General features: G+C 39.3%; 1 protein-coding gene across 2 annotated transcripts in view; it reads left to right on the top strand.

Annotated features, from left to right (window-relative positions):
- The window catches only part of rcan3 (regulator of calcineurin 3), a 55,006-nt gene that overhangs the window by 797 nt on the left and 29,369 nt on the right, over nucleotides 1-24,840 (top strand). Inside the window, exon 1 of one of the 2 annotated variants that reach the window (XM_084742967.1) lies at nucleotides 23,025-23,288. The exons of the other annotated variant lie outside the window; for it this stretch is intronic. Coding sequence (XP_084599093.1) covers nucleotides 23,202-23,288 — 87 coding nt within the window. The 5' untranslated portion in view covers nucleotides 23,025-23,201. Of the gene's footprint in view, nucleotides 1-23,024; nucleotides 23,289-24,840 lie in introns of those variants that run through there. 2 annotated transcript variants of the gene reach the window in all.

Raw genomic sequence — 24,840 nt, 5'->3', positions numbered from 1 at the left:
TATGAGCCACATGCAGCCCAATTTGATCCCATGTGGCCCAGACCAGTAAATCCATTACATAATAATCTATAAATAACAACCAACCTCCAAATTAACCCTTTTAGTGGTAAGAAGTCTAAGTACGTGCAATTTGAGCTTGTGTCTGATATGATGTTTTAGCTGCATAACTTATTGTAGAGTTGGATGTCAGCTTCACTGGGTGTTGCTGTGCAGTGTATGGCGGGGAGCGAGGGAAAATCAGCTGCTCCCGTCGGATGTTTAGATGAATTCCTGACATGTTAGAAATTTTGGTCGGCCACTGCCAGGCTCTCGCAGAGCTGAAGCAGTGCCACGAGTCAAAGTAGCAAAACAGAACATCATGTGAGAATTGTCATGGCAACAAGCAATGCAGCTTAATAACCCATATGGCTAGCTTACCTCCAATTCTCTCTGCAAAAATGGAGCCATACTGCATCTCTTTTTTTAGACGAGCACGCAGGATTGCACAAATTATCAAGAAAGCTATGTATATAGCATTTGGCTTCTTTATGAAACAACTTGTCAGGACCTAGAAATATTTTTATTTGTCCAGAAATATCCACCTTTGTGTAGTATTGCTGTATTCCAGTCCAGATTGTAGGTTGGAATTTCCCAGTTGAAATTTCAAGCTTGAAATTTCAAGCTTCCAATGTGTCAAATTGATTCCTCAGCAGTGCAGCTTCCTTGCATAAATGGTACAGAGCAGGAAGACACATGAGTTAACAGATGCTATTATACATTTTAGTTACCGCACGTAATAACATTGACTGCTTCTTCAAGGCGGATTTATTTGCCCAAAGTTTTCAAGTAGAAACTCCAACTTTGTCTTTGGCGTTCCATTTGACTTTTCACAAGTTTTCTGGATAATAAATGGTGCTGGCATCACCTCACAACACCAACTAAAATAGAATTGAAAGAGGAAGATGGTTGAGTTATCTGCTGCCTTACAAACCATTTACAACCAAAAGTTTTGGCAGTGCCATAGCATTAGATTTCCACCAATACTGTTGTGTTGTTGTATTAGTCTGATACAGATTACCTTGCACTGAAGCTGCTGTTTGACAATATTTTGCACAGTTTTAAGTATCTGTAAATCTGACCACAATGCATGTTTTTTCAGAGAACTGTATTCTGCTCTGCAGTTTTTTGCACTCTGTAAAATCATCCAGTGGGCAGGATTGGAACATTTGGCGGGCCAGCTCTGGCTGTACATTTGACACCCCTGTTTCTTGGCGTCTCTGGGATGTGTGTAGTCTCTCTGTCACTGCTCCTCAGGACAGGAATATTTGGGATCACTGGATCCTGTTCTCTGGAGGATATACTTTTAATTTTCTGCCCCTATAATCTTATTATGCTCTCGTACCACCCCTCCATCCATTCAGCTGGCATCATCAAGTCTGTCTCTCTACTGTATGTCTCTAAAAGCCGTCCTCTGCTCGACATGTTTCTCTCTTTTTTCTGATCACTTACTTGTTAACTTTCCTCTCCTTCCTCTGTTCTTGTAATATTGCCCCCGCTGTCTCCCTCCTAAGCGTTTTCTTTATTTATCCTCACTCTGTATGTAAATGCAAAGCAGAGAGGCTAAATTCGGCACATACACAAAATCCCTTTAAATGAATCACTCCTGCTTTGTGAGGGTGCTGTTTGTACACCCATTGCTCCCAGCGATGGAGTCTGCCCCCTTCCCTCCCCGCTGTTTTTTTTTTTTTCTTCATTACAATTCACACTCCGGCTTTTAAGTGGAAATGCCACCCACGCACCCCTTCAGTCAGAGCATGTCAATAGATTGTTCTCCATACTGCTTTAAATGAGCTACACTAAAAATAGAACTTTTGACATTTGTTTAAACTTTCAGAAATGAGGACAGGATGCAAGATGAGGTATGAAATAAAAGAACAGGTTTCTTGTGATATTTTCAAAGCTGAGAACGGGGACTTATGAGGTTGTTTTTGGCTTGTAGCACTGCTGCACACACACACACACACACACACACACACACACACACTCTCTTAGACAGAAAGGTTATAACAAGAACCATAAAGGGTTCCTCAGCTTGTCCCCATGAGAGAACCCTTTTTGGTTCATGTGAGAACCCAATACCTAGAACCTGTGAAAAAGATCACCCAGAACCTCCTATGACAGGTTGTACACAGAACCTTCTATTGTCTAATGGTTCCACCCAGAACCTTCTCTATAGGTCTATCCAGAACTTTTTCACCATCAGAGGGTGCCAGCGAGAACCCACCCAGGACGGTTCTTCTGAGAACCTTTTTATATCTTATATCATATATATTTATATAGTGTGTCATCTAAAACGCACATAGACAACCCTTTTTTAATTTTGAGGGTTTTATCTACAACCCACCAGGACGGTTCTACTGAGAACCTTTTCATATTTTAATTGTTTTATCTAGAACCCACCCAAGAGGTTTCACCAAGAACCTTTTTATATTACAAGGGTTTTATTTAGGACCCACCCAGGGTGTTCTACCTAGAACGTTTTTATATTTATTTTATTATATAATTTATTTTTATTTTCCAAGGGTTTTAACTCCAATCCTCCCAGGGGGTTCTACTAACAACCTTTTTATTTTCCAAAGGTTTTACCTTGAACCCTCCCAGGGTGTTCTACCAAGAACCTTTTTATATTTCAAGGATTTTATCTTTTACATTTTTTTTTTTATTCCAAGGGTTTTGAACTTGACAAACCCCTTCTTCAAAATAGGGTTCTTCAGAAGCAAATGGTTGTGGTTTGAACCTCAGCCATTCAAGAAGAACCATTCTGGAACCCTTATTTCTATGAGTGCCCTCACAGAGTCTGTAACTTGTTCTAAAATCACTAAATTTCTTCATTTTGCAAACTGCTAAAAACTTGACATCTCTAAACTCGGTGTCTATGCCCTCTCAGAGAGGAACAGGGACATGGCAACCTACATTTTTGTGTCTTTGGGCTCTTGGCTCCCTCCCAACACCGACATTACCTTCTGTTTCTGTTCTCAAAGGCCTGCATGCAGGAGGATGGGCTGCTTCTGTAATCACACTGTGCTCTTTCTTTTAGAGGCAGAGGGAGGAGAGACAGACAGACATGTGCCCTCATATTTATAAGAAGCTCTTAGCTAGCTGTAAAAGCCTCTTCCTTTCTTCTGCATTAGTGAAGAGCAAGTAAAACCTAGTGGCACACTTTTCTCTTTTATCTGCACTATTTTGTTCTCCTGACCAGCTTTTAGGTGAAATGGAGCGACGCCTTAAAAGTGCTTCCTGTTTCTTTAGGAAGTTCAGCTGAGGTCTGCTCAGATCAGCCCACCTCGGCGCTGAAATGATTGGGTGTATTATTCATTTACTGATTAAAATTAATTCTCATGATTAAAACAGGGCTGTGCCACTACACTTAATGGTGTCTCGCAGAGCCCAAATCACTCAACACTCAACAACACTTTTGTTTTTGCTCCCATTTCTCATACATTTAAGAAAAAAATCTAGGACTTAATTTTGTTCACAATATCTGTGTTAGTGAGCAGGTCTCCTCTGCCAAGGTAATCCATCCACCTGACAGATGTGACATATAGAGATGCCTCTATATATGTCTACTAAATTTGGTACTTAAGATTGGTAATTGTACATGATAGTTTTCATTATTATTATTATCATCATGCATTATGTACAATAACACATTTAATATCATGCAATTTTACCTTATTTTTTCTTTATTATTATCATATAAAATATTACATTAATATCATGCGCCATATTATGTTCATTATCAGATGTAACATTGTTTTTAAATACTTCAGTATCACTGTCAATATTACTTTCACTGTCATTGCCAATACTACATTTCAATTTTATTTTATTTTAGTACTAACTTAACTTATGTTACTTAACTTATGTTACTTCTATTGTTATTCTATTAGGCACTGCTATTTAGCATGAACTCCTTTTACATTTTATATTTTACTTTATATATAATACTTATAAATAAAATATTTTTATTCTTATGTTACTGTAATTTTTGAGCAATCTCTGTCACCAGGATTTCCTTTGGGATTAATAAACTTCTGTCTTAACTCATTTCATCTTATTGTTTTTCTCAGATGGGCAAAGTCATGACCCGCCCTACTTTGCCTCTGATTGGTTTACCCTGATATTCTTACACTAATTCTGACCAACCACTGTTCATGCATAAACATAACCAACACAACCAATGAAGGAAACAAGTATGAATCAATCAGAGGCAGAGTAGGACGGGTAATGACTTGGGGAAAAAAAAGTGTTATCTGTAGCTCTGTGTGACATGGACATAGTTCAGAGCCTAATAAATGTCTTTTTTCAAGGTACAATTGCACATTTCAGAGTCGAATCTCGTGGTTACCGCTTCAACTTGTGCAATAATCCTGCTGTTTAATCAGCATCTCTATATGCCACACCTGTCAGGTGGATGGATTATTCTGGCAAAAGAGACAAAACAAATTGGCGAACAAAATTTGTGAGAAATCAACAAAAGTGTTGCATTTATATTTTTTGCAGAGTATATTTAGGTGATTACATCTTTAGGTTTTTAGGTCTTCATCAGGTATGTGGGCAGCATCACAACTCTTCCATAGGAGCTGCCTCAATCGTTGAGTCATCCAATCAGAGGACTGCAGAGATGACTGATGACCACCTTTAACTGCTCAAAACACAGACACTGGTCAGGCAATGGCATTGAAAAGATAAAAAAAAAAATACTTTTTTTCATTTTCCATGTGTCATTATTACAGACAAATGCAACATTTAAGTTAAAACTAGTGGCACACTCTTTATTTTATGCTAAATTCTCATAAAAGTTTGGACGCAGACTCTCAGAATTATTTATCTAAAGGAAAAACCATACGTCTGTCTTTAGAAAAACTTCTTTTACTTCATGAAAAAGAAGTATTGATCAGTTTTACTTGTGATTCAGTTTTCTAGTTTTTAAGTTCCTATCTCCCAGACATGTGGACCTGAGACACAAGACTTGGACTCGATTCACAAATTTGATGATGTCTACTTTAATGACTTGTGACTTTACTCGAACATGAACCTTTTGACTTGAAAATACTTCCCAAATTCCTTGCCTAAGCCCAAAGATTAAAGAGTATCTTACTTAAAGGCAAACCATTCAGCATATTCCCAAAAAACACGCATAGACATGTACAAAAATATTCACTCTCAATCCTCACCCACCCTCCACCAGTTTGTGGTGGCACCTGCATCTGAGCCCTGTACCCTCTTATTTCTCACTATTTTGCTGCGCTTGTGACGCTTTACCAATCCAAAACATCTGTATTTGATATCCTGAAAATGAGTCAACAGTCAACTATCTTTCTGGTGCATTTATAAACAGCAACTGACAAATCCTGCTTATTCTACATTTAAAAAGCAATGAATCAATTAATTGCCCTTTATATCTTAAATCTACTAACAGCCTCCAATTAAAACACCCACCTACTGCCAAATGCAAATAGATTTCCCAGCTATCCGCCACACTGGCGGGTAAATGTTTGTACCAAATTAGTCATGTAATAAAAGAAACTACGCCGAGAGTCCTGTTGGGGTCATCTTCGGGCGCGCTGCTTCTGTCCTCTGTTGTCTGTGGCGCTGTTTGACACACTCAGGGACTTCATGGTGCATTCAAGTGCACCATGTAAACTATTCCTAACCAAGTCTGAAATATGTTGTATTTTATGAACTATTACAATGTTGTCGTGAACTAAACCAAAACAAAGAAAACAATTGCACCCACCCAAATGAAACTGCACCGAAACTGTGCAGAGTCATTTCAGATTTGACTTGGAAAATGCTGAGTCGCCTTTAACTCTGATTTTCCTTAGACTGGTTCTCATCGTGGCCTGAGGCATGATCAACATTCAGCATATAAATACGATTCCCAGCATTATGTTGAGTGAACACAGCTGCAGCCAGCGCGGCTTCTAATTTTGACATGGTTCATTATCTGAAGCCCCCACAGAAAACAAGTGTGTGTGAAGAGTGAGGGAGTCAGACACAGAAGTGTGAGTGGGCAAAGTAAGGAGGCAAAGAGGTTGTCAAGAGTAAGGTCAGAGAAGCCATTATAAGTCGTCCCTCATCGAGCACAGTGTATATCAGGCCTAATCAGCACAGAGCAAAGCTTTCATCGCTGCTCCTGCTGCTGTCAGACTGAGCTCTCCTCAATCCATAACCAGTGCAATCAAGCAAGCTCCAGCTGAGAGCTTAATACAACACCAAGCAAAATATTTTTATCTAACAGGAAATAGAAAAACAAACAAAATGTCCGCCCTGTACTGTTTTAAGATTATACTAAATTAATTATGTCAGATTTTAGCTGCGCTGAATAAATATTTCTATATTAACAGTGTGTTGCTCACAATAACAAACTGCAGTTCCTCTCAGCTCTACAGAGCATTTCGGTGTCTTTCAGTTCATTGTTTTGGTTTTATGACCAGCAACTGTGTTTGATTCACCCTCGGTGCTCTCACCAACCGAATTTCCAGCTGCAGCATCAAGTGCAAGCTGAAGTTTGTCATTTCCTTCTACAGGTTATACAGGAACAAAATGAAACTTTGCATCTTCATTGTTCAGGCTTTTGCATTTACAAGTATTTGCACGTAGAGCTGGTGGCAGAAATCAAGTTGTCTAATTTAGACAGTAGAGCCGTGAGTTACTGCACTAATTGCATTAATCATCGGAAATGTTTGAATTAATGGTGCTTTGTGCTTGTTAAGTAATTAATTGAAGCGCTCAGTGTGCTCAGCCATTAACACATGAGAGCAACAAAACACACACTGTGCTTCATCATGTAAATTAAATATTAAGAACAATACAGCTTATTCTATTACTTAATTTGTGGTCCTTTCAAATACCAATTAAATGTATAGGTCTATAAATGGAGGGAGGTATGATCGTAAACATAAAAACTTCTGATGCCAACTCTTATTTTTAACTTTTATTGTAAGTGTGTTTATCTCACTGCATAGCTGTACACCTACACTCGTGGTGAGGGCAAAAGAGGGTACTTGACAGTTTTCAGTACTATTTTGGTCAAGACCAAAAATCAGTCTGCCTAACAGCATCACCTTCTGTTTTTTCCAGAAACTGTGTCCGTACTGTAAACTAGAAGAGAGCACTTTGAATATCAGACTATTTGGATGTAACCACTTTGCAATCACTGCCATTTTGATTGGTAACTGTAACGAAAATGAAATATTGTGATGCAAAAATGATCATTCCCACTAATCCTACTGCATATCATGTTCACAGTTTCAGTCAAAAATTATTGCAATATGATTTTTTTACCATATCGCACAGAACATTGTCTCTACAAAGTGAATTTTTCAAAGCTTGAAAAAAGCTTCACCTCCATTGTAATGGGGTGGTGGCAGAAATCTCATAGACGTTCAGTATACAGTATATAAGCACATAAAACCAAAACTGTTGCAGTAGCTGTTAGATAACATGTCCAGCATCTTTAATGGAGAATCCCTACAAACAAATTCCAGACTGTTGCGATGCATTAGCAGTGTAGCAGCGATAGAGCTCTAGAAGTATGTGAAAAGTTGAACTACTTTGTTTGACACAGCTGTCCCACTTCAGTCTAATGTGTTTGATAGTGTGACTCATACATATCGGGCGATAAAGTAAGACAAGCCCGGAGCAGAGTGGAGCTATGAAAACACATCAGGGACTAAAGATAGCGTGATGGAGGATGTGAAAAGTGAGATGTAAAGTAAGTGTCAGTGTGTATTATGTACACACATGATGCATGTACATACAGTGTGCATGCATGTGCGTGGTGGCGATATGTTTGCATGTGTCAGACTACGGTCTATTTTTGGGTGTCGGTCCCGGGGGGTGAACGTGAGGGAGCGGGTGCTTGGCAGGCTGAAGGTCAGACATGATGCAGTGCAGAGTGAGTGAGTGCCGCTGGCCTCTGCTCCTGCTGCGGCCTGGATATTATTCTGGTACACTGACCGGGGTTGTCTCACCGACCTGCCGCGCTTGTTTTGCCTTTATTTATCAAACAGGAGAAAGCAAAAAGCAATTTAAGAGGAGCAGACAGCAATGGAAAGCACAGTTTTGTTGAATTGAGCTATTGTGGCACTCGGAGTGCAAGTTTTTTTTTTTTTTCACATTTGACAAGATGACAGTGTTTTCTTTTGCAATGACAGTTTTCCATTTTTCTCTGTTAAACCATAATACATTACTCCTTGCATTTCGATGAGTATGTGAAGTTGAAGCTACTAGATTTTACATTAAAATCTGAGCCTTTACTTAGGCTGCAGACATAAGTGAGCAAGCTGACATGATAATATCTGTATTATCTGTAATTCTTGTATTTACATACTGTTTTTCTGCAGAGGTTGAACATATCTATTTATTAAATGTCTTTCTGCCTGTGCAGAAGTACTTTAAGTTAAAAAGCTTTAAACACCTGCACTGTTGATTTTATTTATTTTGGCTGAGTCAGTCTCCTCTCAGGACTGTATAGGTTAGGGATGCACTTAATGATTATTTTCATTATCAATTTTTCTACCCATTGTTTTTGCAATTAATCGATTAACTGTTTTCTCTATAGAATGTCAAAAAAATGTGAAAAATGCTCATCAGAATTTCTCTGAGCCCAAAGTGATGTCTTCAAAGTGCTTCTTTTGTCCAACCAACAGTCCAAAACGAAAAAGAAGTTGGAACCAGCAAATGTTGTTGTTGAAAAATGACTGAAACGACGAAGGGATTATGAATATAGTTGGCAACTAATTATCTTTTGATCTATTAATCAATGAATTATTGCTGCTCTAGTATGCTTCCTCACTCTCCTCTTTAACCCATTAGAACAGAACAAAGTACACAGTTTATAATTGGCTGTGTTCCAAACTAGAGCTGCAAGAATTAATTGATTATTAATGGATTAATCAATTATTAAATTAATCACCAACCATTTTGATGATTGATCGCATTATATCATATCTCTGGGCTGTGAGCAAAACAAAACATTTCAGGACGTCACCATGGGTTTTAGGAAACGCAAGTTGACATTTTCAGATATTTTCTAGACCAAACAAGTAATTGATTGATCAAGAAAATAGTCGACAGATAAATCAACTATGAAAATAATTGTTAGTTGCAGTCCTTTTACAAACCCAGCCAGTGACATATTGATGAGTGCCAGTCAAGCATGGTTCCCTCTTCATTGCAATTAGGTTTGTGTGGCGCATTTGAAAAAATATCACATGTACCAACAATACTGTAAACAATGCAAAGAATGGTCTGTTCTTATTATTATGTGGAGTCCGGTGCCCTCATGTAATTCATAATTCACCCACCCTCAACCAGAGCACAAGTCTGATCAGCCAGAACACCTGTGTGCCTGTGTCTTTGTCAGTGCCACACTAATTACGGATTGAACGAATAATTTGTTAATTAATGGATCGAGATACACAGATGATACCTCTGTCCTTGTGAAAAGAACACCAACAAACTGTTGGCAGGATGGCTGCAAATGCGCCACCACTGGCATCAAAATAAAATCCAGAATTAACACTAAAAGAATAGATTTAGGTAAATTAAAAGGAGATATACACCATTTGTTTATGTAGTTTTGTTCTATCACTAGTCAATGTTAATTTTAAAAAGAAAGAGGAAGGTGATCATTTCTCATTGTGCCAACTAGTTGATCAGTTATATGCCAACAATGCTGGTTAATCAATTAATCATCTAACCCATTAATCAAAGTGTCACACATTTGCTGACTTCCAGCTGCTGAAATGTGAGGACTGCTGCTCTGCTCACTTTTCTATCATTAACATATCTGTGTGAGTTGGATAAAACAAGTAGCTTGAAGACATCACCTTAGGTTCTCAGTACTTGTGATAGTGTTATCTTTTAGTAAAGTCAGTTTTTATTTACATAGCCATGAATCACAATTCGCCTCAAGGGGCTTTATAATCTGTACAGACACATCCTTTATCCTTAGACCAATCAAAATTGCCCACAAAAACCCTTCAACAGGAAAAAAAAAAATCGCTAGTTTCTTCTCTAGCTCTTATTTTTATCTTCATTTCAAAAGGAATTCACAACTTTTCAAATAAACTTTTTGTTTGTCTCAGCCATTCGTAGTTGCTCTTTTGTATATTCTACAGGGAGGCTGATCCCTGGGTTTCTGTGTTTGCACTTACAGTAATAATAATGCACTGTGTGTCTCTTGAATATATTAATGTGATTTAATTCCCTGATGACTCTGAAAAAATCACTTCACACAGCTAATCAAATCCAGTTACATAAGTCTATTATGTCATATTGTAGCCTACTTTCTAAACCTCAAACATATTTAAAGACAAACATCCTCATATCCTCATTATGATAAAATAGCGTTGTTGTTTTTTTCTGATATTGATACTCATGCAACACCACTCCCACACCTTCAGCGTTAGAGCTTCAGGGAAATACATTTCTCCTCTTTGATATGTAATCATGATGGGTTTTGTGTACAGTTCCTTTGATAAAAGAGACGGTTCGCCTCGCTCCGCCCTCGCCCACCACACAGGAGCTGATTATGAAACTATAAGATTTAGGATGCAGTGAAAGCCGCTGTGTTATTTGTTCTTTGTCGTGCTCCTGTGATTCTATTTAAATCGAGATTATTTCCTGGTTCAATCAGTCTAAAAAAAGAAATGTTCTGTGGGCTCTTTCAAGAATAGTCGTCTACAATACAACAACGGAGTATCATCTCTTATTTAACTGATGCCAAGTATAAATGGACTCCCATATATTTGATGCGTAATACAGTCTATGAAATAGAGAGATGTTTTGCAGATGATTGCTTAAGTTGAATGTGTTAAATTAAGGAGCTGAAAGAAGCTCACAGGAAGCAGTAAGTTTAGTTTATCAGACTATGACAATTTATAAGTACCAGTCTGCTTTTGGATCTTTCTGTCCATCCATGTTCTGTTTGTACTTTAAAGATCTATTCATCTCCATCATGCTAAGCTTGGAGGAGATCATGTGTTTGGTCATTTGTGTGTCTATGAGTTTGTTACTATTGTTATCTGTTTATCTTTCTTAGCTCGGTTTTAAAGCTTAGAGTGAAGATACTGGTATTATTTGCAAAAAGATAAAAGGCATCCACTGGTACCGACTTTGTCATGTATCACTTTTCCGTACACATGTGCTGACTTGGCTTGACTCAGTTTGACTCAAGGCATCAGCCTAACATGGCAGGGATTTGCATCTCCATTACCACAGGGCTACCCTGTTAATTTGTCATTTAAACACTTACTGTGAAGGAGCAAAATCAGGAATTGTTGTGTTTTCATCAGCAGTGTTATGCCCCTGGTCTCGGGGAGCCCTAGACATAAGAGGACTTGTTCTTCCCATTCCCAAGAAAGGTCAGCAGGACAAGTAAGTAAAGTTCAAAATAGCAGTTTTTATTTTACTTCAGAGATGAAAGCTGCTGAAAGTGCTGAAAAACCACAGACTTTGTGCTTCAACCAGGTTTTAGCTGGTCTATAGTGTGGTTTTTACTCTAATGCGCCGAGCACAAAATAGCAAACGCAGCAGGCCACACCTTCGTTTTGCCTTCATGTTTAGACCTCCCACCCACGGCCACACAGATGTGGCAAAAATGACACTTGCGCTGGTGTAAGATAGCAAAACCACTTGCGCCAGCCACGCAACAGCTGTAAGATAGGGCCTGTAGAGTCAGCAATTAACCTATTATTATGTCTTTGGACTGTGGGAGGAAGCCAGAGTACCCTGCCCCAGCCACAAACCCCCCAGTGCCCCAGCCAGCTCAGGGATTCAAACTCAGGACGTTCTTGCTGTGAGGCAGCAGTGCCAACCACTGCACCAGAGTTTATTACATTCTGGCAAGTGAAAAACCGGCATGGCCATTTTCAAAGGGGTCCCTTTGCCTTTCTCCTCAAGATATGTGAATGAAACTGGGTTTTATGGGTACCCAAGAAGCTCCACTTTACAAATATGTTCAATACGTGAATATGAGTATAAATGTGTTGTTGTCACATTTTCTAAAAATGGTGACTATTTCTGTGTACTGGGGCTCATAAACAGCATTAGAGTATCATAAACTGGCAATGACTGGAAAGCTGAGACTCATTGAGAGTCAATGAGCCCATTTGTATTCATGTGTGATGATTTTGGTTCCCACAGTAACCGTTTTATTATAGTGAATATTTTGAAAGTTGAACATGATACTGGTTACTTGTTTGAATTAAAGCCTTTTTCTGGGGGGCGATCTAATCAGCTCTATGCCAGAACATTAACCATCTAACCTAACCTAAATGTAGGCTCACATCTCCGACAAGGCAACATCATCAAATGTAAATTATTCAGAACTTCAGGCTTTGCGAGTTTCTCCAAAAACGTAGATTTCTATTATCTGTTCTATTGTTATAAAGCCACCTGGTTATATACTATACAAAAAAAGAACAAATGTCCACTGGTTGCAATTGTTAGTTTTGGTGACATTGCAGTAATTGTGCTTCATCATCTGTTGTCTTGTGTAGATCGTCACTCTTCTAATTTAAAAATGGACAGGGTTTTGTTTTTCACAGAGTCAGTTGGTTACATGTTGTACTAATCTAACCTTTATTTCTTTTCTTTTACCTTTCTTTTTACTTACACAAGTTTGTTGACATCTTAATGTTGTGAGTCTGTAAAGCCTGCTCTCCTGTGAGACTGTGAGGCTGTGAGGCTGCTTCTCAGAGTTATTTGTGAGGAGAGAGGTGGGAAGACTGGCATCCAAATCAATTTCTGCCTGTTGTCATTTACAGAAAAGGACTATTGACAGTCTGTTGTTGTTGAATTTTCGCTCAGCACTTGTTTTTCACTGTTGTTACTTTGCTGGAAAAGCGAAATGCAATTGCGTATGTGACTCTCCCTGATTCAGTTTTTACTTTGTTTATTCCTGTTAAGATCTTTCATTTTGTTAATTTCTCCCATGAGTGCTTTTGTTCCCTGTCATTTAAGTCTATTTCTGCCACTTGCCGTCTCCATCATTTTGCCTACTTGATGGTCTATACCCAAGTTTATCAAGGGGCCAGTGAGGTAATCCTTTATTTGAAGAGGTGTTTATAAGAATGCCACTACACGTTCATTACTATGTGGTGACACCTGTCATGAACTGTGAAAGTGTCATTAGGTCAATTACACAATTTTTAATGCACAGTTGACGTTGTTTTAAATGTCTTTGTTATGACTTGACTTTAACCAAGAGACATATCTTGTTAGCCAATAGACAGATAGTGGTTAGCTAATTTACTTTTGCTAAAGTGGGCTAACCATTATCTGCTGCTGTAGCTGGTGTTAGCTAATTAGCTCGATCAGCTGTGGAGCTAGCCGCCTAATTAGATGATTCAGCCTTGAGATGAAACTAATCAAACCCAGCAAGAAAACCGCCATGGTACTTGATTCTTTGTTATCAAACTAACCACAGTCTCTGAGGCTGTGTTCAGAGAACTCCTCCCATCTTCAGCTCTAGAAACAATTATGTGGTTATTTCTATTGTACTATTGATTAGAAATGTTTTTAAAAATAGATCTCATGCTTTGCAGATGATGGAAGTAGCTAAGAAATAAAAGATTTTGCTTCCTTCTCATCCCTGTTGAGAAATGCACATGTACAGTACCAACCTGCACTTTCTGCCACCATGCTGCCAATTGACCCTTCGCTAAGCCCAACCGCAGCAAACATCAACCGTCCACTCAAAGAGTTGTTTGCAAATCTAGGGAGCCGCAGGCCTTTCAAGCTTTGCATTTTCTTACATGTGGAAGCAGTACACATGAAGCTCTACAAAGAGTGATACTCTGTGTCTTATGAGTCTGGATGGTGGTGTCTCTTTTGTAGGATTTCAAAAGCGTCAATCACAAGAGCACATATGTGAGGAATGGACCGGATGTTAGCAGTCCGGTCTATTAACGCTTGCTAAGTGCAGTAACATTACCTCCAGCTGTTAGGTATTATTGGATCTGCTCTTGTTACGTGGGAGATTTTAGGTAGTGGATGTGGGCTGGTGCAGAAGAAAAGTGGGCTGGTGATGATGCGTCTCTCTGGCTCTCCCTCTCAGGTCTAAGTTGGGTTAGCTTAGCTCTTATCCTGGGGCAGTCGTGGTCTGACTGGTCTGGCTGAGTGACTGTATCAAGGTCAGCTGAAATAATTGCTCCTCTTTTTCCCACATTAAAAAGTGTATTTCTGTTGTCTGACATATACATGTGTCATATTTCACCACCTGACTAATGTTTGCTGTTTTAGCCTTAGCCTTTGAGTACTAACATTACATAGTTTTTGCAGCTGTCACTTTACATACTTAATACATTTTCACAGGGTTCTTGTTTTAAAATGTGTCAGATGGAAACATTAAAAAGTCAGCTGAGGACGGATTTCTTAGCTCAAAAAGGAGTTCAAGCATCAGCATTAGCTTTCATCAGCCAGCCATAACAAAGACATATCAAACGATGACACTTAATGACAACAGGCATAAACATTCATAAAAACTCCTTCATGTGTCATGACATGGTCATAATAGTGTAATGACACGCTTATGCGCACCCCTTCTAATAAAGTGTTACCGTCTGTGATCTATACAGTCTCTTTATCAGTATCTGTTGTTGTAGTAGTCAGTAGGTTTTCTGAAACAGATCTGAAAGTTATAGAATAACCCTTCTTGGCCTGTCATTCAGTTTGTCTCGTCATTCCTTTAAAGTTTTCAATCTCATCGCATCATTTCATCACTTGCTCTCATCTCAGTTGCCATGAGGGTCCCATGGCTCTAAATTAGATCTTTTGAAGTGAAAGAATAGTGAGCTCTTCCTATCCTCTGGTGAAGAGCACAGATAGATAGATTTCTTTCTCCCTCTTTGTTTGCCTTCTTCAGAAAATGGCACCCACTTCTCAGAGCGCTGTGTTGTCTTCCAAGCTCTGAGACCGCCTCGGGTCCTTCCCCGCCCGCTTCTTTCCCCCCCTCCTTTTTGTTGTGTCTGGTATTCAAGCGGCGGCAGCAGTGCCTGCGTGAGGGTCGGAGAGTCCACATAACCCATCCAAAGATTTGACCTGATTTTAAAGCAAAGCAATCAGTGGAACCATCGGCACGTGTCGCACTGTGCACCTCATCCCCCTCCTCTCCCTCTGTCGCTGTCTCTGTCCCGCTCACACGGACATCCAGCAGCTCATCTCTCCAGCTCCTAAGCTGCTGGACTGGGTTAAAACACTGAACAGCTGCTGGTTGCCCACCAGATGTGGGCCATGAACCAAAAACATACTATACCATGCCGTGCCAGTCGCATCTGGACAGTATGATTGATGCTATTTGTGAAACTCCACTGTACATAATGTGATTTTATTTATTTATTTACTAATGTAAATATTAAAGTTAAAGTTGTAAAATGTTAAATTATTGTTTCCAAAATCCAACGATGGCATCCTGAAATGTCTTTTTTTTGTCCACATCTTAGAAGTTTAAATCAGACTTTGGAGACTTTGACAGACATTGATGATAAAATATTTGGCGATTAATTTAATAGCTGACATCTAATGAAATTGTCTAATTGTTGCAGCTCTAAACTGTTTCATTATTGATTAAACTTAAAATAATGATTTAGTCCATAAAATGCCAGATAGTGAATATTGAAAATGCCCTACGCTATTTCCCTTGAGCTTAGTTGACCTCTTAAACGACCAGTGTGTAGGATTTAGTGACATCTTGCAGTGAGCATGCATATTGCAAACAGCTCTCCTCTTCCAAGCACATGTGCAAACCTACTTTTGTTGCCAAAGTTGCACGAAATGAAAGGTGCTCTCCAGAGTCAGTGTTTTTTTTGTTTGTTTTATTTTTTCCGTTCTGGGCTACCATAGAAACATGGCGGTGCAACATGGCGGCCTCTGTGGAAGAGGACCCATCGAACTGCCTGCACATATATCTTATTCTAAGGTAATGAAAACACAATGAGTTTTATTTTCAGGTGAGTAATGAAAATATACTTTGAATATTATATTCTATTTCTGCCATATTCTGACAATAAATATCCAGAAATCTTACACACTGGACCTTTAAGTGATATGACAACTTGACCATAAATTGCAGAAGTCATCTGAATTCCACTATATAAACTGTGAAGTTAAAGTTTGAAAACTTTTAAACCAGAAGTATTTTCTCTATAACCAAAAAACTGCTCATTCATGCATATTCAAAGTTTGAAGGAAAACATCCTTGGGTATTATTTATCAAGACTTAAACAGTCAAACAAATCAGCTAATCTGCTTAATTAGGATTGTGAGGGTGTAGTTTGATCAGATTTGACTGACAGTGGACTGGCAACATAAACAAACAACTATCATCAGATTTTGATTCAAGTGTTGCTGAATCCTGATTGGTGCTCAGAAATAAGTGACATCACCGATTTCCATTTGAGCCCCACCCACTTTAAACAGTGAGAAGAGCTCAGACAAACATGTTGTGATTATGTACAATCACAATGTCATAATAATAATAATAATGATAATAATAATAATAATACTAATGATAGAAGCAAGATTTTCACATATTGGACGATGTCCTTGCACAGTTGCATGTACAAATTTCCCTTGATAGCTGGCTCATTTTTGTTAATTAGGAGAAAAGAGTTACAGTGAGAGTTGGCCTCTGGGAGTTGTCTATCACTATTAATTAAATCTTGATTGCCAGAAGTCATGTAAAACTTATCTGTCAACATTTTTCACATCTAAATCACTAAATTAAACGCTGCAGCAGCAGCTACAATCCTTCTCTCGCATTTCATCCTGTTATCTCATCTGCACAACTCAAACCAGCAGATAAAAAAGAAAAATCTCAGGCTTTTGAAGCATGTTTATCAAGGCTACTTGTGTTGTGTCATTTACAGTTGATGGCTGATGTCTGCGTAGGTATTCATGCTGTCCTTTTGCGCCTGACAGGACCCCTCTTTCTATTTTCTCTCACCCTCTCACTACTTTTATTCCCTGTACACCAGCCCGCCCCTCCGCACTCCTCTGTTCTCCCCCGCTCTTTCTCACCTACACTCTGTAGATCTGTCTCTCTGCCCTGTAGACACTCTTTTATCCTCCCATCCCTCTGTCTCCCCCTGGCTCTCTGCGCCTGTACTTGGCTGCTTGCTTTATAAATAGCTTGGCCTAGATTACAGCAGCTGCATTGGCGCTGGCACTGGCGTTTGGTTTGGCTGGGCCAAGCGAGGTAGCCTGGTGTAACAAGAGGTTGGCAGAGAATGGATGAAGCATGAGCGTGTGTGTCTGAGTGTGTCTTTGTGTGAAGATCATGAGGATAGTGCAGCTACAGCCTATCTGCGTGCCTGCAGTGCCTGAGTTTGTTTTCATTCCTTCCATTTTTCTGCAGTCTCACACACACACACACAGGAAAAAAAATCACTTGTGTGTCTGTGAGAACTGTTGTCATACTTGTCATTTTTTCATACATTTCTATTTTGGGTGCATTCTTGTAGTGAATACGTGTTTTCTAATGTGTGCAGTCTGAATTCACTGCACAAATTCAGTATGTATTTGCATGCATGTTTTGTTTATGTGTTGTATTGTTTGGTCCTTTGTGCTAAAGCGTGATTTAACATACACGTGTATATTAGGGGCATGCGTATATGAGCCCACTGCGATGATCCACTGCCCTGATTTCCTCCCTCCTGCTCCTCTGCAGAGCTCCACTTCAGAATACAAATTCTGCTCGTCAGTGAGTCTGAGACACAGCGTCTCACCCTTTGAGCATCTCTGCTGCCTCTCTGCCTCCTCCTCTTCTCATCTTTTATAAAGAGTGCACCATGCGCGCTAGAGACTCTGCAATACCTCGATTTCTGCTGTTCGATTATCTGCGAGCCTTACTGTGAATTTATGCTGCATGCAGCGTATTTGTTTATTTTTACATGCACATGAAGACACAGGTCAGATGGAAAACAATAATCAGACCAAAAGTCTAAACATCTTAGTATTTTTATTTGTGTGAATGCAACAAACATAAAAACTGAAAGAATGAGTGACTTCACTGTGGCTTTCACTGCATATTTGCGTTCTTGCCTGTGTTAGATGGAAAAAAGTAGGTGCTGGTTACATTTTAGTAAACATATACACTGCAGTCTGTTTTGTAAGAAAATGTAAATGTATTCCAGAAATAAGATATCAGCCATCCTCCTATTTGAAATAATTGTTGCTATTTAAGTAAAACACTTACTCATATTGTTATTAACAAGTTTTACAAGGTGGCAGCATTTGAAAGGTCATAATCATCTGAATTTTGTAAGAAAAGAGCTGTCGCTCGTCTTATTTGAAATGAATAAAGAATGCGTTTTATTTTCCTACATGCAGTCTTGTTTTGGGGCGTGCTGGCTGAGATCTAACAGAGGGAATTGTGAATGAGGAGCAGAGAATTGAGAATGAGGAGGAGGAGGAGAAAGAGGAGGAGGAGGGCTGCAGAATGAGGCCAGAGAGGAAGAAAAGTGCTTCATCATCCACAGCGATCCGTCTGACTTATCAGCAGCGTCAAAAGGGATCAGAGGAATGCATCGACACTCAGTGCTTTAATGATAACCAAAAAACATACACGTATACATCCAATGCACTGTATCTCAGAGATATGTGCCGGTCCCAACCTTTTTTCTTTTTTCAGACGTACCTCCACCACCCTCTGAGATGAACTCAGTGAACCTTTCATCACCACCACCCGTCATTCTTGTTTGAACTGATATTGAAACTGCATTTTGAGTATCCAGCTTCCATATCCTGACATTTTTTGGAGTGAAACAGGAAAAGTGGAACATAACGATGGGGGGAATTTAATATGCAAGTTGAAAAGTGTTGGTGTCGTAACCCGATGCATCGTGCTGTTGGTAGCTAGCTAACTAATGAAGCTTAGCTCTTTGTCGCTAAAAGTTGAAGATTGATTGATGGATGGACGTCATGATGCTACTGGCTGAAATTGGTTGGTCTAAGGCAGTGTAAACATGCGTCATATTTTGTTTTACAGGAAGAAAACATGATTGGATTTTGATATAAGAATACAAAGAAATTGTTTTTTTTTTTGTTTTTTGTTTTTTGTATATATTGTTAGATAGGTACAAAGTCTAAACGGGGATGTGATTTAAAAGGGTTAAAGGCATTTTTCATTTTGCCTTGACTTTAAAATGGCTGTTAACATTATTGTTAAAGTGTGATAATAATACAGGTTGTTTTTTTTCATACAATTAAATTGTCATTGTTAATGTCAGTCTACATTCAAGCACATGGAGTGGCAGAATCTAGATGTTTTAGTCTTTTACCCATTTCTTTAAGCAAACACTTTCAACCAAGTATTCACTACTTGTAGCTATTCTAACATTTTATCCATCACTTTTGAGCAATTTCAACTATTTATCCATTATTTTTGTGCTTTAGTCATTTACTGTATATCCGTCAACATCAGTCAACCCTTAGGTGTTTAGGCGTTTCAATTTTACTTACTACTTATTAAATACTTTTCACTTTTTCATTACCTATCCATTAATTTATATGCGATAATGTCAAGCAACCATTTATCCATTACTTTAAGCACACTATTTGAACCCTTAATCCCCTTATCCATTAGCCTTTTAAACCATTTATCCATTTTTTTCTATTTCAGTGATTTATATCTATTAATATTAAGCAACCATATTGTTCATTGCTTGCACAGCATATGAAGCGGTAGAAACTGGATATTTTAATCATTTGTCCATTACTTTTAGCAAACTATTTCAAAATTTTATCAGTTACTTTTAGGTAGAGGTATGTACATCACTGTTATAGCTGTTACTTATGAGTTCTCTGCTCGTTTGTTCATTCGTGCAGTCTTAATCACAGCTCACAGGTTTTCAGGTGTTACAACTGACACAGGGGAAAGTGTGAACTCTGCAGTCTTATTGTAGCTAGCTTGTTATTGTGGAATTAAAGTTGCTAAAGACCTAGTCCTGCATTGTGAATCCCTCAGTGCATTTTCAACAGTACACTAAAATGTGTTTCTGAAAACAACTGGGGGAGAAAATAGGCTGCGCAGCAACAGAACCTCGATCAGCGCTGCCTAGTTTGCTGAGTTTAATGAGCCTGGTGTGTTGAAATGTGTGAAACTTCTGACATGTAACTTTTCAGATCTGAACTGGTGAGACCCCTCTGTCAGGCATCGTAACAAACCCGCCCCATAATTAAATAAACAGCTAGTTTTGATTATCCTGAAGAGATCCAGGATGGGTGGAAAGGGGAGGGGGTCCAGACATATCTGAACGAGCAAGTTTGCAGATTTGTCTGGTTCCCAGGCTACTAAAGACCAGCAACATCCAATTTTGTGTGTTTATTTTCCTCCTAAACAAATTATATGGATATTTGTCTTATTAAATCCTGATTTATTTATTTTTCATTAGTTGAGCAGCTTCACAATCTTTCCACACATCCCATGGCAACTCAAGTCACCCTGGTGTACAAGTATGCCACTCCTGGCTGTGAATCACTGCTATACAGTGCTACAGAGTCGAACAGGGAGATTAGACCATGTTAGATTAGACTAAACTAGTCTAAATGTGAGGTTTAGCACAGGCAGGATGGCTTTGAGGACTCTGCATCAGTAAATCCAAAGTTTCCTTCAGCAACACAGTGAATCTCTACCATCTTTCTTCTGTTGACCGAAGCTTTGTAAATAGGGGCAAGTGAAAAGAGAATTTTCCAACAAGGCATAAATAAATGATCACAAGGTTTGGCGAGCTAAGACTACATTAGATTCCAGAAAACAGAGTGGATATAAAAGAAAAGGCGACACGGGCACACTGCTTTATCACTTCTGAGCTTGTGATTAATGAGCTGTGGGGGTGATTTTGAAAAAATATCTAGACCTGTCAAGTAACATCTTCTATACTGCTCACTCTTGAAAGAATAAAAGATCCACTCCCAGCAGCCGGCGATGCTGTTGAAACTCAGGCCAGCATGTTACAGTGTCTGATATGCGATGCTTTTGGCGTTTCGGTTGTTCCAGACCGGCTGACTGACTGATGCTGTCTGGTGGAGGAATGTCACAGTCATCCTCACGCATCTCACTCATGTTCTCCGTCTGCACGGCATGGACAATGCCTGACACACACAGACATAAATAGCCTTCACCGCCTAGAGCCTTAATATTAATGGCTTACAGGGGACTTAGCTGTCTCGGCCGGCCGGGCAATTATTATTATGAAACGGAGGGAGGGATGATCTGAGTGATGGAAAGAAGACATGGTTTGTTAGGATATTATGCAATGGACTAATGTCTGTGGGAATTTTTTAAATGATTGGTGTTCAGCTCAAGTGGAAACTCGCTCTGTATCATCATAATTAAAGAGGGGAAGGAGCTGTGGCAGCAGAGCTAGAGTCGCCTTCATCGGTTGCTTTATTGTCTGAGTGATAAAGAGCCACGGTACAGTTAATCTCTAATCAACAAGTCAGCACTTAAAGTACAGTACAGCTCCCTGAGAAGTTCCTCTAAAGTTTTCATATCTGAGGCTTTCCAGGATCAACAAGGCCTCTGCCCCGAAGACTCTGAGTCCAAATTAGATGTCTATTAATTTCCTTTGTCTGCTGGAGACCACGGCTCCAGCGTGACCATCATGTAACCATGTTTTTCGTCTGTTATTCTGAAGCCCATGAAGCCATTAACCATGTCGACTGCCGGCAGCAGTAACTCTGGAGCATGCAGCTGACAGGCATGGTTATGCAATTAGCTTTGACAGGAGCAAACAGTGCTGTGGATATCAGTGCATGAGCCAGTAATTTGAGCTTATGATTTATGTATGACAGTACTTTATGGTAAAATAAAATTTCAAATATACAGTAGCTCAGATTTTGCTTTTATCATGAGGACATTATCAGTTAAAGCTTCCACAAGCCATACTGAAGAAAAAAAAAACAAACAAAAAAAAAAAAACGAACACCTGGACAGTGTAATGTAGTGAGTTGTCTTTTTTGCTTGTGACCCCTACTGCAAAGTAATATCGTCAGTGACCAAAGGGCTCAAAGAGACAGCAGATCATGGTGTTTCACAAAAAGACAAAGATAAAGAAAAAAAGATTAAATGTACATAGCTTTCCTGTTTCTGTTTCTTTATGTCCTGTTGAAGTAATCATCCCTCAATCCCCTGTGGGGGTCCTGACCCACACATTCGTCTCTAGTAAGGTTGTTATATATATAAGGTATATAAGGTTGTTTTTTTCTGAAAAAAATCAGTTTATTAAGTAAACAAATGTCAGTTTAATCTATGATAAATAGTTACAGACCTATACCGGTTTAATGCAGTAAATCAATAAATATGACCTTGTAATGTTCAGTTATTGACATGATTGTGTTGTATGGAAGTTGATTTCACTTAAAATACAAAATACATGTATTAGTTTTCATTATTGTAGGGTTTTTTTTAAAAAAAAAAAATCACTTTGTCAACATTTCACTGCAAACTATGCCATCAAAACTGGCTTCACGTCATCTCTGAAACAGCTTTTACATAAGACTTGACTGACTGTACATGAGATGTCCCTGGTGTCATGTCCACCCCCTGCAGTGCTGTGTTCATTGTGCTATATATGTACTGTGTGTATAAGAGCGTCACTCAGAGACATGTAATGTAAATAACTGGCTCTGTATGGGAATGCTGGGGTGAGTCAGGGTGACTCTGGAACACTTTGACGAATGGTGATGAACTGAGTTTTTCAAAACGGATGTGACACATCTTTTTTTTCCCTCCGTGAACATAAAACTGACACAAAAATGAGAGAAAAAGCGGAATAAACCGGCCCGTGAATTCTGCAGCAGTGTACGGTTCGTCAGGCACTGTAGTGGCGTAAAACACGACGAACGTGAGGATGGTGATGACGTCAATGTGGAGCCAGGGGGAGGGTAGGAGAGGGAGGAGGAGAGAGAGAGAGAGAGAGAGAGAGAGAGAGAGGGTGCTCGGCTGCTGCAGCATCACTTTCGTCAGTGCGGTGAGGAGTCCAGCAGCAACTCTCCCAGCAGGTCAAACCAGAACCAGAACAGGACGTAACCTCGAGTTTCGGGACCTGACGCACTCTCTCTGTCTCTGCGACCTGCGTGAGAGGAAAAGGCAGCTCACATTTACTCCATTTTGACTTTTTTTTTTCTTCTCCCAACCACGAAGGGGAATGCCATCGATAAATATGAAACTAGAGATGGTGACCATCATCGCCTGCGAAGTAGACACCGAGGTGTTTACATCAGACAAAATGCAGGTACGGTTTACACCCCCCCCCCCCCCCCCCCAAAAAAAAAAAGCACCTTGCAGTTGATCATTCTGGTTGTGTGCCCTTGTGGTGTGATTGTGCAGCAGTTTGCATGCTGCCTCTGTAGAAGTGCATGCATGTCTTCTTGGTGACGTTGAATGCAGCCCTCTCTTTCGCTCCCAGACGAGGATTTTTATCAATGGGAGCCGCAGCTCGCCAAGACGCACGTTCCGCGCCGCGCGCACGGCACAGTGATTGACGCCGAATGAATTGCAGAAATGGGTGGATAGACACGGCAAGAATGTGTCAGACACACACACACACACACACACACACACACACACACACACACACACACACAAATATATTCTTCATGCACCAATTATTGTGCGCGTGTGTATGTGAGTTTTAGAGCGTGAGATGATGCGCAAGTTGAACGAGAGGGTGTGATGAGGTGAATTGTCCATGCAGGGCACATGCAGAGAAAAGAAGTGAGGCAGTTTTAGACGCAGTGGCGGACAGACCCTCTTCTCCCTCTCTTTATCTCTGCTCTCTCCTCATCCCAGCAGCATTGCAGGTGCACTACAGGTTAGATGGGATACAGAAAAAAACAGCCGTAACTTAACATTATCAGAGAAATATTGTACAAATATAACATTACAGCTAAATACTATAAGAAATAATCCAGTTATAAAAATGCATTGTAGGTAACGTAATCGAGGAAAATATGAACGCAACACATTTGTTTTTGCTCCCATTTTGAGTTCAAGTAAAACATCATCTAACATCATTTAATATTTAAAATCATCATCGACTTTTTCTGTGCAAATTTCATTCACACATTTGTGAAGATCTGTTAGTGAGCACTTATCCTTTGCCAGGATAAACCATCCACCTGACAGGTGTGGCATATGCTGATTAAACAGCAGGATTATTGCACAGGTGAGTCTTGGACTGGTTACAATAAAAAGTCACTCTAAAATGTGCAGTTTTATAGTAAAAGAAGTCATTTATTAGGCACTGAATTGTGGTTATTTCATGCAGGCTACAGATGCAATTTTTTTTCTCAGGTGCACATATTAATGACCCACCCTATTCTGCCTCTGATTGGCTGGTACTCGTCACTTTTGTTGGTTGGGCTGGTTCGGTTTAAGCTGAGGAGTGATTGGTTAGGGTTGGAGTTGCAACAATTAATTGATTATTTGTCAACTGTTGGATTAATCACTTCTTAAATGTGAATATTTTCTGGTTTCTTTACTCTTCTTTGACAGTAAACTGAAATATTTTGGTCTTGAACAAAACAAGATTTTTGAGGCATTTTTGCGCATCATCTTGGGCTTTGAGAAACACTGATCAACATTTTCACCATTTTCTGACATTTTAAAAACCAAACAATTTATCGATTAATCAAGAAAATAATTAGATTAGTGTGGATTAATCAACAATTAAAGTATCCTAAGTGACAGACAAAATTTGGTAATAGCCACAGCCATAGGTAAGTGCCTAATAAATAAATAGTATATTTTCAAGATAAAACTGCACATTTTAGAGCAGCCTTTTT

Source organism: Lutjanus erythropterus, chromosome 18 (genome assembly GCF_056507025.1).
Source record: "Lutjanus erythropterus isolate fLutEry1 chromosome 18, fLutEry1.hap2, whole genome shotgun sequence".
In the NCBI taxonomy this organism is placed as follows: Eukaryota; Metazoa; Chordata; class Actinopteri; order Lutjaniformes; family Lutjanidae; genus Lutjanus; species Lutjanus erythropterus.
Note: the sequence above shows the minus strand (reverse complement) of the source record. Positions and strands in the feature narration are given on the sequence as shown.